Source organism: Lacerta agilis, chromosome 6 (assembly GCF_009819535.1).
Source record: "Lacerta agilis isolate rLacAgi1 chromosome 6, rLacAgi1.pri, whole genome shotgun sequence".
In the NCBI taxonomy this organism is placed as follows: Eukaryota; Metazoa; Chordata; class Lepidosauria; order Squamata; family Lacertidae; genus Lacerta; species Lacerta agilis.
The window spans coordinates 40,934,697-40,952,330 of NC_046317.1; the positions used below are offsets into that span (position 1 = coordinate 40,934,697).

Sequence of the window (17,634 nt, forward strand, 5' to 3'; positions counted from 1 at the left end):
ATGTGGAGGGTGTCACATTAGCACCCTGATCTAGATGGATTCCAGTGTCCAGAAACTATATGGTAGCTGCTTAAAAACTTGCCACCTGAAATCACATGGGGAGGTAGTATTCGGTAGCATGTAATCATGCAGTTAAGCCCATTGTAATTGGTGCTCTACAACCACCCCAGAAATCAAGGGAAGCAGGGAGATAAAAAGGAACAAAGTTTAACGCTGAGATTATTCAAGCAAAACTGCTTAACCACCCTAGTTTAAGTTCATCCTTTCAAGCTCCAGGTGGTAAGTTCAGAAGTGACCACACTCAACTGAATCTACCTTCTGTGCAGGAAAAATATATACTCTGTTACTTCTAAAGTGCAATAGGAATGTTTTTTTTCCTGCCATGGATACAACGATTAGAAATGCTTGGGGAATGTATAAAACAGCTGGAAATCTCTAAAGGTTGGGGAACATGGCAGCCCCACCCTGCGTGATTTCATAAGGCAGACCAAGTGCTGGTTCAAAGCTACAATCCAGAAATATTGTGTGTGTGGCTGCATCTACACGGTACAGGCAGTATTGACATGCAGCATGAAATATTATACCTGCAGTCTGTGGGCGACGTTCTATATTTCTGATACCTACACCCTGTAATAAAAAGTGAGCCCCCAACCCACCTCACTCTGTTCCTTTAAGAAAATATATGCACCCAAAAATTTTCATGTCATTAACTAGGAGAGATCAATTCACATCCAAAGGAAGTCAAAATTTTATGTTATTTATATTTATGCGGTGTAAATGTTTAAGTTTCGTTGGTTGTAACTTTTATTGTCGTTATCTAATTTTGGGGTTTTTTCTGTTTTGTTGTTGTTCTGGTGTATCAATAAAATCTTTTTTTTTTTTAACAAAAAAAGCAAAATCACACCCAAAACATCTCCCTCATCAGGCATGTCCCCTCCTGTGTCTGCCATCTGGAGGCGAATGGCCCCATTCACACCTCACAGGACTGTTGGCAAATGCTAATGATCAAATACTCTTCTGTGGATGTGACAAATGTGGTGTCAAGGAGAGGGGGCTTCCTGACTGGTAAATTCCTGTCCTACTTGGAAATCCAGAGAGTGCCTTGCAGCCCACCCCATCTCAAAGACTGGAGTGGGTGGGCATGTTTCATCACACCCTACTTTTTTAACATGGATAGATTGCAATTGGACATGTGTGCACACAGCTGTGTATGTACCATGTACCATATGGTGAGAGGCTTGGGAGGACCCATAGCTATACATGCAGCATTTGTGGATTGTAAATGTGAGAAACAGTCCTTTAACATCTGTGCTGATGTATGTGGATTATTAACAGAGAAGTCATACTAATGTAACATTTTCATGCCATCAGGACAGTATTTTCAAATTTCCAGTAATGATACTATGAAATAAAAATCAGAACAAGCAAATATTTAACTTAAAAGAAGGCAAACCACAAGCTCTAAATTACTGGAAACACTTGTCAAACCTGCAATGAAGAAAATAAGAGGCCTGATTAAGGTGCACACAGTTACAGCGTTTTACGAAACTTGGGCAGCTCCCTTACAATATTGGGTTTGAGTCACATTTTCAGTGACAATTTCACACTATAAGCCCAGTGACACCAAATCTGTTATAATAAACACTGACTGATTGAGACTTTTAAAAAGTCATTTAACAATACACTTAGGAAATCAGAGTGCTTGTAGCTGTTGCACCTAAACCATCTTAGAAGACCTGTAACAAAAGAAAAAGTAGAACATGCACACAAAAATCATACACTATTTTTGTGTGTGTGTTTGTGCATGGTGTTAAAGAAAACCAACTGAAGTCCAAACGAAAAGACAGAAAACATTTGGCATGCTGGTGGGGGAAAAAGGAAAGAATTAAAAACAAAATAAAGTTAGTGATTAAAAAAAAATTATAGCACCAATCTGTGCCAACATGGACATCTGGCAATCTGTTCAATTCTAATTACCTCTTTACGCCATAGGCCATATTAAGCAAATTGTCCAGCCTGAAAAGAGAAGGAGGGTCTCTGGGTTAATGTCTCACAGATGGCAAGATTGCTCAATGGAACTTTTATTAATAATGCTCCATTTTCAAAGAAGAAATTCATAACATAAACTCCTGTACATCTAGCGGGTCTAATGAACCAGCAGCTATAGAGCTGTTTTTACTTCCACAATAAACAAATGACATTTAAAAATGTGCTGGTAATGAAGAAAGGTAACATTCCACCATCTTACAATTTGATTCACCACGGAAGAATTCCCTTGCGGATTTGCTTCTGCACACTGTATTTGCCTGAAATTGTAACTATTACTATGTTTTCAACTATTTACCTTTCCATTGTCATTAAACCTGTAAATAGAAATAATAATAAAAAATATGTTGGTGGCAGCCGTTTAGGATTGTACTAGTATTGTGAATTGTAGACATTTTTCTTTTGTTGGGAGAAGTTATTTTTGATGCCTAAAAGCCAGAGCAGATTATCCTAACATTTTGCAGATCAGATCATTAAACAAAGCTGACAATGTTTAGTATGATGGGCAGTCAGAATGTGGCATGTATAAAGGCCTCCCCAACTTTAAAAATGCACAGCTTTCCATATTAATGTATTAGGCAAATACGTTTTTGTTTCCCAAGGGGTCAGGGTTGTAGGAAATAAATAGCGAACTGAAATTAGCTACATTGTTCAGAAGAATTAACTTTAAAATAAAAATGTAACATCCATCACACTTCATCAGAAAAACCAAGAAGTGTTCTGTAAATGCTTTAAATGTGAAACAATTTGTGAATATTGTTCAGAAACCTGTATCTGCACAGAATGCTAAACTGAGGTTTTGTTTAACCTTGGTTAGTTTAAGCAAATATCAATTTGTCTCAACTGACAAGTAAACAAGGCATGGCTTGTTTCCCCACAACTTGGGTTTACATTCCAGCTGCTCTTGCCTCTACAAGCAAGCATCTAGGAAAGGTGGCCAAACAAACCATCATTAGGCAAGATTGTTGAGAGAGAGGACATAACATTGAACCACAGTTAAAACAACCTAGAATTTGTGTAGTCAACAACAAACCATGGCTTCACATTGTGATGGTAACAGAAAAGAAACCATGGGCTGACACTCAAACACATCCCACTTTGGCTAAACAAACCATGGTTTAGTATTATGTGTGACGTAGGCCACTTTATATTTATTTATTTCTATCTATATATGTATTCTATTCAATGAACAGATACTGAAATAAAGCTGTGTGTTCTTTGTACTTTATCTGAGCACTTCAAAAGCAGGCATTTAATGCCAATAGGTCCCCACAACCGTAGTTCATAAGCAGGGCAACTATACTGCGTTAGAGATATCTAACAGGTGATCTGTATTGTCAACTTTGATTGTCTAGTAAAAATATCTAGTATATAACCTGCTTCCTGTACCTTTCGCTTAACAAGGGACTGCTGCAAGCTAATCATATCCTGGGGCACATGGCAACAAGCACATAGCTTTTTACTGTATCTCTAATTCCCTTGACTGGGGCTTTTATTTTTAATTACTCTACTGCTATGTTAATCTTTTTGTATCAATGCACCATGTATAAATGAAATTGAATTCTGTTTCTCATTCTTATGTGAGGTAATAATTCACACACATTCCTTTTCTTGTTTACATGATTGTCCTATCATTCCTTTGCCCGACAAAATCTGGTCAAACCACAGTTCTGTCAACTCAGGAACCTGCTAAAAGATGGCCCACCTAACTCCCAGTTACAGGATACTGAAAAGTAACATATAACTTGGTAAATAACAATAAAATAAATTATTTGGAGAAAGTTACCTGAATCTCTGAGCTTGGTGGTGGAGAGGTCCCGGATAGCGTCTGTTGGGAGACTGGTACAGCTGGGAAAGGAGGGCTTGGCTTGTTTTCTGACTGGGGTTATTAGCAAACTTCACAGTAATCGGTTCTGTAGCACCACTAGGCTTCTGGCCATTTAGTCCCTTTATGGCTTCTTCTGCCTCTATTCTCTTATCAAAACGGATAAATCCTACACCACGAGAAACACCTGGGAAAAGAATAGTGTATTTAAATAAGCAAAGGAAGAAAGGAGGCCACAGGAAGTTACGTAACACCACAGGAAATAAAGTGTTGCATGCATTAAGTTGACTTTTAAAGAAACCTATTGCAACTGCAACCCTTTTATTTTATTTAAATAATTCATACACTACTTAATTATGGAATCTCTGAGCTGTTTACAAAGATACAGCCTTAATAACTCCACCTATATATGAACATTTATGGTCCTATACACAGTTAGCTAAACACACAAAAATAGATGTAGAGTTCTAAACATATGGCAGTTTTTCTTCTTATAAATGTGGAATATCATATTTGTCCAAATGTTTTTTCTGATGAAACCACGTTTATTTCAGCCTGAACCAGAATTCCCTGCCCCCATTCCAACTGGTTACACATTTACAAGACTTCCACAAATTACTGATTTGTCCCCAACCCAGCATTTGGGAATTACAGCTGATTATCAACCTCCCCTCCCTTTGTCAGCAAATCTAAATATGCAATTTCCTTTATATATTCCTGTGTATAAAAAGTAGAGGGAAAGCACTTGAGAGCTTTAATTAAAACAGCAAATGAAGGACCTTCCAAACAAATTCAAGTTTAGAAATGTCCTTATAAATAAAATGTTTTTCAACCTGTGACTTGATCAACCAGAATTCTTGAGGTGATGATGCGCCCATATTGCGAGAAAAGCTGCTCTAGCTCTTTCTGGGTCATCGTTTTTGGAAGGCCGCTGACATACAGATTAGCATCTCTGATTGATGCCGAACTTGGACGGGCGTAGGAAACCTAGGAGTTAAACAACATGTGGTTAAATAATGTATTATATTTTAAACATAAGAGCCTGCTGATCAGACCAGCGGCCCATCTAGTCGAGCATCCTGTTCTAACAGTGGCCAAAAACAGATGCCTGAAAGCAGACAAAAACACAATAGCACTCTGCCCATTCTCAGCAAGTGGGATTCAGAAGCATAGTCCTCCATGAATATGTCTAATCCCCATTTAAAGCCATCCAAGTTGGTGACCATTAAATGTGGGAACGAGTTCCATAGTTTATGTGCTTCATGAAGAAATACTTTCTTTTGTCTGTCCTGAGCTTTCCGACATTCAACTTCACTGGATGTCCAAAGTTCTGGTACTATGAAAGAGGGGAGGAAAAAAAAAACTCCTCTCGACCCACCTTTTCCATGCCATAATTTTATAAACTACAGCCATGTCACCTCTTAAATGCCATTCCTCTAAACTAAAGGCTGTAACCTTTCCTCACAGAGGAGTCGCTCCATCCCCTGAATAATTCTGGCTGCCCTTTCTGAACTTTCCCCAACTCTACAATATCCTTTTTGAGGTGAGGAACCAGAACCGTTCAGTCTTCCAAACACAGTTGCACCAGAGATTAGTGCTTTTTCAAAGCTGCCACACACAGGTTGACTATCCACCATGACCCCAAGGTCTTGTACCTGGTCAGTCGCTGAGTTTCACATGAGTTTTAAGAGAAATTAAGACCTTTTGTCCCAACACACATCACTTGACACTTGCTTACATTGAACTGCATTTGTTATTTTGCCACCCATCTTTTTTTTGTTTTAATGACCTTGAACAATTTACTATTATTGGCAAATGTGGCTTCCTCACTACTCACGCCAATCCTAGATCATATGTGGACCAAGCTTAAAAGCACAAATCCCACAAAGACCTTTACATCACACACTTGGTTAACAGACTGTTTTCAACCTTTTGAGTTCCGACAGCTTGTTTAAAATAACCTTCTCACTTGATTCTACCTGCTCTTATTATAGAAACTGAGAAATAGAAAAAAATGGTGAGAACAAAAGGAAAGCTGGAAATAATTTTGAAACACATGCAAGGATAAGGTCCTTAAATGCAGGAATACAAATAGTGACTGAAGATAGGAGATAATGTGCAGCCTCCCACACACCAGCTTTGTAAATTTACCCCTTTGGGCTGTGGGTGTATAAAATGATTTACTGTATCCAGCACAATCCGAACGAACCTAGTATGCACAGGTTCAGGGTTGTTTTGCTTTAATGGTTAGAAACAGATGAGGCTTTCTGCAGTGAGACGTTTTCTCTTTATGTATTCATACTAAACTGGCAGGATCTACCCTGTTTGCATTACAGAATAACTAACAAAACATCTGCTTAGTGAACCCATTCTCAGCATCATGCTATTTTCAACTCAGTTCTAACTGCCCCTCAAACTGAAAAAACATCCAGCTGTTGCCAGTCAATACGTATTAAAATATTATGCAGCATTCTAACAATGCTTTAGCAAAATACAACACATTTCAGTGAAAGAATGATTTAATATTCATTTTAATAACTGCAGTCAACATACAATGTATGATTTATATATAGAGGTCTGTTTAATTTGTCAATATTGTTTCATATTTCCACCAGCTCCGGTTTGAAAATATGTATTTTCCATCTTACAAAAAGCCTTTTTGCCAACCCATTCCTTGGTACTGCTAGCAATTCCACACAAAGTATAAAGAGATTAAGCTTTTTGGCATACTATAATACTCGAATATACAAACCCAACAACTTTCTGAAGCTTTTCACTTTTGTCTAATACAAAGTATTTAAAGTCTAGCCAGCTTATCCATAAATTGCTGTACAGTGGTGCCTCGCAAGACGAAATTAATTCGTTCCGCTAGTCGTTTCGTATTGCAAAAATTTCATCTTGCGAAGCACGGTTTCCCATAGGAATGCATTGTGCGAAAAAAACCGCAAAACCCTTTCGTCTTGCAAAGCATGACCATAGAAAAATTCGTCTTGTGAATCACCTAAAAAACCGCAAAACCCTTTCGTCTAGCGAGTTTTTCGTTGCGCGAGGCATTCGTCTTGAGAGGTACCACTGTATTACATCCATGCAACAGCACGTGTGGAGGAGAGGGTTCAAGTCAGTAACATGACAAGCAACACCTATCTCTCGAAAAGACAACTGATAGATGTATGTATTTTCTCCTAAAAACAGATGAGTCAACTAAGAAAATATCAGAGAAAGACTAATATTTGCCTCCACAATCTTCATTAGAAGATAAACATGTTACACACGTTTACACTGCAAAGAATTCGAAACCACATTTCAATATTTAGGTGTCATTTTCTAAAGGATCCCAGTGCATATAAATATAAATGTTTTTAAAAAGGTGATAAAAAGGGAACAATGAGAGGGACTGGTTATAGCGTATGACAGTGGTTTCAAGTTTTAGGTTCAGGGAACATTGAGTCTTTCACAAAACTCAACAGAGCGATAGGATACTGAGACACGGTGTCTTCAAGTCCCATCAGCTATCACTCCTCATCAGCAAAGCCTGTGATGTGGCAAATGTCCCTAAATGTAGACCCTCACTTATCCACAATGGGTTTGTGAAGATAACAATTTCCTTACTTACACCACACCCCAACTTGTTTTGGGAATAGAGCTACTACTCTCTTCTTTTATTTCCCCATGCAAGGCTATAGGTGGATGTCAAAGATATAATGGCTATTCCTCTTGTAATACTTGCACAATATTATTACCCCAGTCAACAAATCCTCATATGCTGGAAATGGGCATATCTGCATGTGAAACAGATTATTAAGTGTTGGGTTGAGGGGCCATTAGGTAGCAAAGTTTTGGAAGTCAGCCCAACTTCAGCATTTTAAAAACACCTGTGTATGCATAAGACTAGCTGCAAGAAACATAAACATGGCTTGTCAAAAACATGTTTATTTTTATCAAGTTAATTCCTATTTTATTTCTGCAGTGATTACCTTTAAAAAAAAGGCTTACATACAAAATACAGGCATCAGTTCTATTCCTTTGTGGGATGTAATCACAAAATCCCAATATTTAGTCAGGCATCAGACATATGAAAGACTGCCTGCAGTGATCCTGTAACTGCCTACTCACTGGATTTTCTTCCTCTAATCTCACACGGTCTTGCAGATAAGCACAAATATGTACCAGGCCATGTATTGTGAGGAAGAATTGGGTAGCAAAAGGAGAATTAAAAACATACTGGTAAGGCGTATTAGCAGCAAAGTACTCACTGTATTTCTTCTGGCCCTAAAACAAATGAGCCTGGCCACTCACCACCACCACCAATGTAGGAATATTGCCAAGGTACTCTGATTTGCAACCTAGAGGCAATGGAGTGCCCAGGTAGAGTTTGATTTTATCTTGAAAAAAATTGATTCTACATAGCAATGTGACACACCTACTGCTATCCCTTAACTGTAATGATTTTCTGGCTCTACTATATACAGACATTTTCTTTTCTTCTCAGCACTTGTGTGAATGTAGGATAACACAGCATGCGTCTGATAAAGTGTGTTGTAATCCACAAAAAATGATGTCACATTAACATTGTCTAAGGAGGCAAAGGTTTTTTTTATTTTAACTACACCATACCAACACAGGTGCCACTCAAAATTTCATAGCCTAAATAATACATGCTATTTTTTAAAGTTCTAGTGTTTCTATATAAACTGTGTTTGTGAGCATAATTTCATGCATTAATCTGTATATAGTAAAACTACTCATTGCCATTGTAATGTCTACAAAATATGTGGATCATAGGTTTGTCCTAATTCTGACTCCTAAGACGCATATAAGACGCAAGAAGTGGAGAGGGGGAGAAAAGAATGGGAAGTACTCATTCAGGTGACATGCACAAATACATCAGATGTAAGACTTGGAGAATGAAACTACATGTATTCAAACTTCAATACCCAAGCAACCTGAGCTTTAACTTTCCTGGAAGCTGTCCTCTAATTCTAATATTCTAATAATTATACGAAGGAGCTAATGCCTCTTTTACATTCAATGTTGCTGGTCTCATGGTACTCTTCCTAGAAAGTTTACCAAGACAAGTTGAACATTGGAAAAACAGGAAACTGGGAGAAAGCAAAATGGACAGATCCAACTTAAATAATACAACCTATGCTTTATATGAATGACACCAAAACATTCCAAATTCTTGGAATGTAAAGGACACGTTCCTAACATGGGAATTCTTAAGTTTTGTTTATGGTGGGTAAGCACCTTCCTATACATAAAACACAGATAACTGTAATGGCTTAAGTGTTAAGTTACTACAGGAAAATGGAAGAAGGCAGTATCTCTGTCTCTTTTGGCCATACCGGTCACCATCCAACTTGTGGAGGGTGAATGTCTCAATTGCATAGCTTCCTATACTCATTGAGGCTCCCTGTCTGTTTCAGTACCCTGGAAAGTCAAGGTTCTAGAACTTGCAGGGCGTTCTAGAATGTGCATACAGCAGCAGCACACAGACCTGTGTGAATGTTTCTTGCTGCTCCCTTCACTTACTTGAAATGGGGGGGGGGGAACAGAACTGTGGAATTTAAACACAGTGGTAAATGGGTAGTTGTGTAGATCATATTAAAGGATGCAGATAAGAAACAGAGAAACAGGGCTTCAAATAAGAGCGGGGTAGGTCAGAGGACCGCACTGTAGTTCAGCTGCAGAGACAGCAAAGAGAAAGGACTCAGGAGACAGCTGCAAATAAATTGTTTCACTCCAAAGAGAGGTGGGAATTATTTTCTAAGCCTTGTAGCCATGCAGGGTCTGTGTGTTTTGTGGCACTGGAAGACAGGGATAAACCTCCTCTCCCCACATGCTGCAATGCCAATAACAGAGACCCCAGAGCATGCAGTTAAGGACAAACAAGCAATGTAGCTGCACGCTATGTATTAAGCGCTAACATGCAGTTTGACCAATATAGCACAACTGGAAAGAAGAGCCTAGAGTAGTAGTTTGACAAATCCTAAAATGAAGGCCAAAACACACATTTATTTACTAGTGTGGTTAGCAACTGCATATTTTTTATTTTTAAAAAATTAGATACCAGGTGTGAGGGTCATTTCCAAAGGGAGGGAAGATTTAGCCCTCCCTCCCCAAACCATGATTCCCAATGATAATCAGCTCCCATTGCCCACAGAGTTACAAGGCATAGAAAAGTACAGTGCAAGCTGTTTTTCAGACAAAGCAATCCAAAAAACTTTATGTTGGCAGAGAGCGCTTACTACTGCCCAATGAATTTGTGTGTGTTAACGTCCTGCTGGCGGGATCCAAAATGAAGTGTTGCAGAGAGGGGCTCAGTAGGTAGTGCATGAAACTTTTAATCTTAGGGTTGTGGGTTCGAGCCCCATGTTGGGCAAAAAGATTCCCGCATTGCAGGGGGTTGGACTAGATGACCCTTGTGATCCTTGCCAACTCTACAATTCTTTGATTCCCTCCCTCATATATTGAAGCTTCTATATTTATAAAGCCACTTTTAAAGGCCTCATTTTCAGTGGTCATTCTAGATGGCACAATTACTTCTGATGGTAATTCAATTTTCTGCCATTTTCTTATAACTTCTATGTTCTATTCCAGATGTGGGAGGGCAGTTTTCAAAACAAAACAATTCCAGAACATGGGATATATAGATATGTGGATGTACTATTTAGTTAGAATCATGGGTCTGGAAAGTTTGTCGAAATGTCTTTTGAAAAACAAGAGGGATCTGCCCTAAACCCCTCCACAATCCATCCAAGCAAGAACACCAAGTATCTAAGCTGTCTGCAGAGTAGGGATGGGAACAAATTTGGTTCAGGTCACATTTAAAGGCGAATCTTTCAAACCTGTGCTTTCCAAAACAATATGAGAACCAAAACACAACCATACCTCAAAATCCACACAACCAAATTTTGTGATATAGTTATCCAATCAAACAATGGGTAGAAATCAATATAGTGCTAAAGAGACTATTCAGCTCAACTATTTCTGCTTTCTTGACAAAACTAACTCCCCTCTTGTCTTCCTGTATGCTATTCTGGGGCTTCCTCTCCCTTCCCCTTCCAAGCAACGACTATCAGTTACACCCTTTGTATATTTATTCTGTATCTGTTAACTCTGAACTTCCACAGCACGTAAGTACTAAATATGTTGGAGCTTAGTAAGTGTCTTGCTGTGGTACCCATAGAGGCAGCACAGAAAAAAAACAAATTCATGTGCAGGCAGTACTTTCCAGAATGCTTTGTTTACCTTTCATAACAAGCTGCACAGGGGGATTATGCAATTCAAGTGAAATAGGAGCATCAATAACTATTAAGTCAAGATGTTCTAGGGGATACAGATAATGCTTCAGGATATACCTAAACCAGGAAGTTCAATGAAAAGGAAAAGAAATAGATCACTCCATTTGTCACCATTTGCTCTTGGGTTTTATCAACTGCTTGAGGTGAAATATGCTGCACGAGTCAGGCCATTTGATCACGTCACCTTTATCCTAATGTAATGTTTATTACTGTGTTCATTATTAATATTTAAGTTGTGCCAGTCAATAGCACAAATAGGTCATTTAATATGGAAGTGACTCAGCAGCTTCTGAGGGTGCACATTAAGGAGGGCAGATAAGATGCAAGTGAGAGAGAAAGATTAGACTTGATGAAAAAAGCAACAAAGAAGGAAGAAGGGAATGTGAAGCATTATGTACCTAAATGAATGAACCACAACAGTTCAGGAAGGGCTCTGTAGGGGAACACGGAGGAACCTAAAGTCATCTGCTCGTGTTATGCATATTTTTGGGATTAAAGAACCCTAAAATCCAGGTCCCCTTCATGGATCACTGCCTTGTCGTGGCGAAGGGGCTTGAATTACTCAGGCAAGCTATGGACAGGTCAAGATGGACAGGTCATAGCGGAGAGTTTGGACCAAACGTGATCCACCTGGAGAAGGAACTGGCAAGCCGCTCCAGTATCCCTGCCAAGAAAACTCCATGGACAAAGACAACAGGCATATAAAAGATATGACGCTGGAAGATGAGCCCCTCAGGTCGGAAGGCGTCCAACTTGCTACTGGGGAAGAGCGGAGGACAAGTACAAGTAGATCCAGAGCTGATGAAGCAGCTGGGCCAAAGCCGAAAGGACGCTCAGTTGCGGATATGCCTGGAAGCGAAAGGAAAGTCCAATGCTGTAAAGAAAAGTATTGCATAGGAACCTGGAATGTAAGAACCATGAACCTTGGTAAGCTGGATGTGGTAAAAAATGAGATGGCAAGAATAAACATTGACATCCTAGGCATCAGTGAACTAAAATGGACAGGAATGGGCGAATTCAGTTCGGATGACTATCATATCTACTACTGTGGGCAGGAATCCCGTAAAAGAAATGGAGTGGCCCTCATAGTCAACAAAAGAGTGGCGAAAGCTGTACTGGGATGCAACTTCAAAAATGATAGAATGATCTCGATACGAATCCAAGGCAGTCCTTTTAACATCACAGTAATCCAAGTTTATGCACCAACTACCAGTGCTGAAGAAACCGAAATTGATCAATTCTATGAAGACTTACAACACCTTATAGAAATGACACCAAAGAAGGATGTTCTTCTCATTATAGGGGATTGGAATGCTAAAGTAGGAAGTCAAGAGATAAAGGAACAACTGGCAAGTTTGGCCTTGGAGATCAAAATGAAGCAGGGCAAAGGCTTATAGAGTTCTGTCAAGAGAACAAGCTGGTCATCACAAACACTCTTTTCCAACAACACAAGAGACGACTCTACACATGGACATCACCAGATGGGCAACATCGAAATCAGATTGATTATATTCTCTGCAGCCAAAGATGGAGAAGCTCTATACACTCAGCAAAAACAAGACCTGGAGCTGACTGTGGCTCAGATCATCAGCTTCTTATAGCAAAATTCCAGCTTAAACTGAAGAAAGTAGGAAAAACCACTGGGCCAGTAAGATTCAATCTAAATCAAATTCCTTATGAATACACAGTTGAAGTGAAGAACAGGTTCAAGGATTTAGATTTGGTGGATAGAGTACCTGAAGAACTGTGGATGGAGGCTCGTAACATTATACAGGAGACAGCAACGAAAACCATCCCAATGAAAAGAAATGCAAGAAAGCAAAGTGGCTGACCAATGAGGCCTTACAAATAGCGGGGGAGAGAAGACAAGCAAAATGCGAAGGAGATCGTGAAAGATACAGGAAATTGAATGCAGATTTCCAAAGAATAGCAAGGAGAGACAAGAGGGCCTTTCTAAACGAGCAATGCAAAGAAATAGAGGAAAATAACAGAATGGGAAAAACCAGAGATTTATTCAAGAAAATTGGAGATATGAAAGGAACATTTCGTACAAAGATTACCACAATTAAGGACAAAAGTGGAAAGGACCTAACAGAAGCAGAAGACATCAAGAAGAGGTGGCAAGAATACACAGAGGAATTATACCAGAAAGATATGGAGGTCTCATACACCCCAGGAAATGTGGTTGCTGACCTTGAGCCAGACATCCTGGAGAGTGAAGTCAAATGGGCCTTAGAAAGCCTTGCTAACAACAAGGCCAGTGGAAGTGATGATATTCCAGCTGAACTATTTAAAATTTTAAAAGAGGATGCTGTTAAGGTGCTCCACTCAATATGCCAGCAAGTTTGGAAAACTCAGCAGTGGCCAGAGGATTGGAGAAGATCAGTCTACATCCCAATCCCAAAGAAGGGCAGTGCCAAAGAATGCTCCAACTACCGCACAATTGCACTCATTTCACACGCTAGCAAGGTTATGCTTAAAATTCTACAAGGCAGGCTTAAGCAGTATGTGGACCGAGAACTCCCAGAAGTGCAAGCTGGATTTCGAAGGGGCAGAGGAACCAGAGACCAAATTGCAAACATGCGCTGGATTATGGAGAAAGCCAGAGAGTTCCAGAAAAACATCTACTTCTGCTTCATTGATTATGCAAAAGCATTTGACTGTTGACCACAGCAAACTATGGCAAGTTCTTAAAGAAATGGGAGTGCCGGATCACCTCATTTGCCTCCTGAGAAATCTCTATGTGGGACAAGAAGCTACAGTTAGAACTGGATATGGAACAACTGATTGGTTCAAAATTGGGAAAGGAGTACGACAAGGCTGTATATTGTCTCCCTGCTTATTTAACTTATATGCAGAGTACATCATGCGAAAGGCTGGACTGGATGAATCCCCAACCGGAATTAAGATTGCCGGAAAAAATATCAACAACCTCAGATATGCTGATGATACTACCTTGATGGCAGAAAGTGAGGAAGAATTGAAGAACCTTTTAATGAGGGTGAAAGAAGAGAGCGCAAAATATGGTCTGAAGCTCAACATCAAAAAAACTAAGATCATGGCCACTGGTCCCATCACCTCCTGGCAAATAGAAGGGGAAGAAATGGAGGCAGTGAGAGATTTCACTTTCTTGGGTTCCATGATCACTGCAGATGGTGACAGCAGTCACGAAATCAGAAGACGCCTGCTTCTTGGGAGAAAAGCAATGACAAACCTAGACAGCATCTTAAAAAGCAAAGACATCACCTTGCCGACAAAGGTCCGTATAGTTAAAGCTATGGTTTTCCCAGTAGTAATGTACGGAAGTGAGAGCTGGACCATAAAGAAGGCTGATCGCCGTAGAATTGATGCTTTTGAATTATGGTGCTGGAGGAGACTCTTGAGAGTCCCGTGGACTGCAAGAAGATCAAACCTATCCATTCTCAAAGAAATCAGCCCTGAGTACTCACTAGAAGGACAGATCCTGAAGTTGAGGCTCCAGTACTTTGGCCACCTCATGAGAAGAGAAGAATCCCTAGAAAAGACCCTGATGTTGGGAAAGATGGAGGGCACAAGGAGAAGGGGACGACAGAGGATGAGATGGTTGGACAGTGTTCTCGAAGCTACTAACATGAGTTTGGCCAAACTGCGAGAGGCAGTGAAGGATAGGCGTGCCTGGCGTACTCTGGTCCATGGGGTCACGAAGAGTCGGACACGACTGAACGACTGAACAACAACAACAACAAAATCCAGGTGCTTGTTTTCATGCCTGAAACACAAATTGGATGAAGCATCTATATAATACACTGTGAATATTCCTTCTTGTACATGCACACAAAAGCTTATACCAAGAACAAACAAAGCTGGTCTCTAAGGTGCTACTGGACAATTTTAAAAAATATATATATTTCAACCAAATGGGAAAATGTTATTGTTGGGGAAGCAAAGCATCCCCCACTTACCAGAGAGTTACTTTTGAGAAAAGTGAAGAAAAACGTGTTCTTAGTAATTTTTTTTAAAAAAGTGTTCAAATGTGTGAGCTGCAAATTACAGAATCCAAATATATGTGAGAAGCAAGATAATAATCAACTCACTCCTTTCCTAAAGAGAGAAAAAAGCAAACTGGATCCTATTAGGAACATCATTATCAGTATTATTTATTGCTAGGGGCTTGCTTCGTTTGCCAACCCTCCTCCCCTTTTAAGACCTCCCCAACCCCCTCCACTAACCCACAAAGAAGGGCCTCAGATGATGAACACAGGGTCTGGGTAGGTTCATGTGTGAGGAGCTGGTCCCAAAGGTATTGGAATCTTGAGCAGCATAAGGCTTTATAGGTCAAAACCAGCACTTTGAACTGAGCCTGGAAATTAATTAGCAGCCAACTGGGCCAGGATTAGTGTGGTATCACCAGATCACATATTCCCAGTCTGCCCTCTGAATTCTGCACTACCAGCAGTTTCTGAACTGTATTCAAATGCAGCCCGAAGTATAACACATTGCAGTGATCTAAAGCAAGAAGTTAGCACAGCGTTTATAATAGAAGTTAGGCTACCCCATCAAGACAGCGTCATAACTGTGCCACCAGTGAAAGCTGATGGAAGGTACTCTGTGCCACTGAGGTCACTTGTGCCTCCACTGACAGCTGCTGTGTCCCTAAGCATCCGCAAACTGTATACTTGTTCCTTTAGGAGAAGTTCAACTCTATCCAGAACAGGTAATGAAAAACAGATTTGTGTCTCATCTGAATATTGATGACAACACAGTCCAAATCCCTGGATGAGGCCATTCAGTGGTATCATGTAGATGCTAAACAGCCTAGGGGAACAAATCTGATCTGTGTGGCATCCCACATTGGAGAATCCATGGGGCCAAGCAGCATCTCCCAACACCACTCTCTAGAGACTGGCATCTAACTAGATCAAGAAATATTGTAAAGTGGAACCACCCACTCCCAACTTGGACAGCCACTCTAAAAGAATACCATGGTCAATCAACACTCTCCCTGTTTCTCATCCATCCCTAACACAACAAATACAGAGCAACCAAGGCAGTTTCTGTGTCAAAACAAGGCCTAAACCCCAATTGAAATGGATCTAGAAAACCAGACTGGATCCAAGTGAACCTGATTCTGGTTAGCAATCACCTGCTTAAGGACTTTGCCCAGTAACATAAGATTATTAGCCTCATATTGTTATTTTCAAATTAATTTAATATTCTAATTCAACATCAAATGGATTAGAATAACTGCTTGGCTGAAGTTATTCAGTTGGTCTGCCATCTAGTAATTCAGTCCTAGGGCTTAGATAGAACATGGTAAGGAGGAGGCAAGAATTAGATGAAGCCCTAAAGCAGGTGTGTCTGAGCTGAATTTATTCTAAGATAGATATAAAAATTTGATCCAGGATACTAGCATTATAATTATTCAGAAATCACGGATGTTTCTAGGTTAAGAGATCACACTATCTTTGGGAGGGGCAGTTAACACTAATTCACATGGACCTCAACTGAGCCAGTGTAGTGTATTAAATGCTGGTTTTGGCCCAGATCACTCTCAGGCTAACCTACTTCACAGTAATGGTGTGAAGATGAAATGGGGAAAACCCATGTATGCTGCACTGAGATCCTCAAAGGAAGGATAGCATGATAGTACTAGGCAGGGCCGTCTCATCCATAGGGGCTGGTGGCACGGCGCACCAGGACGCCCCCCAGGGGTGCCCCCGCCAGCCCGCCGGCATACCGGGCTCCCCCTCCCCAACCCGCCCCCACGGGCAGGCACTCGCGGGCGGGCTACAAGCCGGCCGCCCTCGCCTCCCGGAGCCCCAGCTGGAGTGGCGCGGGGCTTTGTGTGCCCTTCCAGTACTCCAGCTGGGGCTCCGGGAGGCGAGGGCGGACGGCTTGCAGCCCGCCTGCGCGGGCGCCCGTCCCTCATCCCTCGCCTGCCGATGTGCGAGCGCCCGCTCCAACGCCATGCCCCTCATCCCCCGCTCGCCCACCCCCCCTCCCGAGGGGCGGCCAGTGCGGGAGGGAGGCGGGCAGAGAGGCAGCAGGCCGGGGGCACCGAGGGATCGCTGCACCACAGCGGCCGATCCCTCTAAGACGGCGCTGGTACAAGGACTGTTTTCATATAAGAATCACTTGCCACGAAACATGCCAAAGCAGTTAACAATAAAAACAAACATACATCAACTATAAAAAGATATATAAATACAATTTCCAGTTCAATGCAGATAAAGACAAGGTAAAAACCTTCACTTGAAAGGCTTGTGGGAAGAGGAATGTCTTTATTAGGCACCCAAACCACACTAAAGGTCTCATTCATGTATCATAGCTCCTGATGAGATGAGATGCACAGGGTATAGTGTTCAATTGGGTATATGTGGGTGAGTTAATATTTTAGCTACCCTAGCCTTAAAATCTCCCAGTGTTTGAAACTCCTAGTGTTCTAGGCACATTTTGCGACAGGGAATTTCATTAGTGCGA

General features: G+C 40.8%; 1 protein-coding gene across 7 annotated transcripts in view; it reads right to left on the bottom strand.

The window, feature by feature from the left end:
• The window catches only part of ELAVL4 (ELAV like RNA binding protein 4), a 98,335-nt gene that overhangs the window by 3,291 nt on the left and 77,410 nt on the right, over positions 1 to 17,634 (bottom strand). For 6 of the 7 annotated variants that reach the window (XM_033152177.1, XM_033152180.1, XM_033152176.1 and 3 more), the window contains exons 4-6: positions 4,705 to 4,858; positions 3,833 to 4,058; positions 1,978 to 2,016 (exon numbers count right to left, since the gene is read on the bottom strand). In XM_033152177.1, the coding sequence (XP_033008068.1) occupies positions 1,978 to 2,016; positions 3,833 to 4,058; positions 4,705 to 4,858 (419 nt within the window). The remainder of the gene's footprint in view (positions 1 to 1,977; positions 2,017 to 3,832; positions 4,059 to 4,704; positions 4,859 to 17,634) is intronic. The other variant, XM_033152178.1, reaches the window with a different exon arrangement.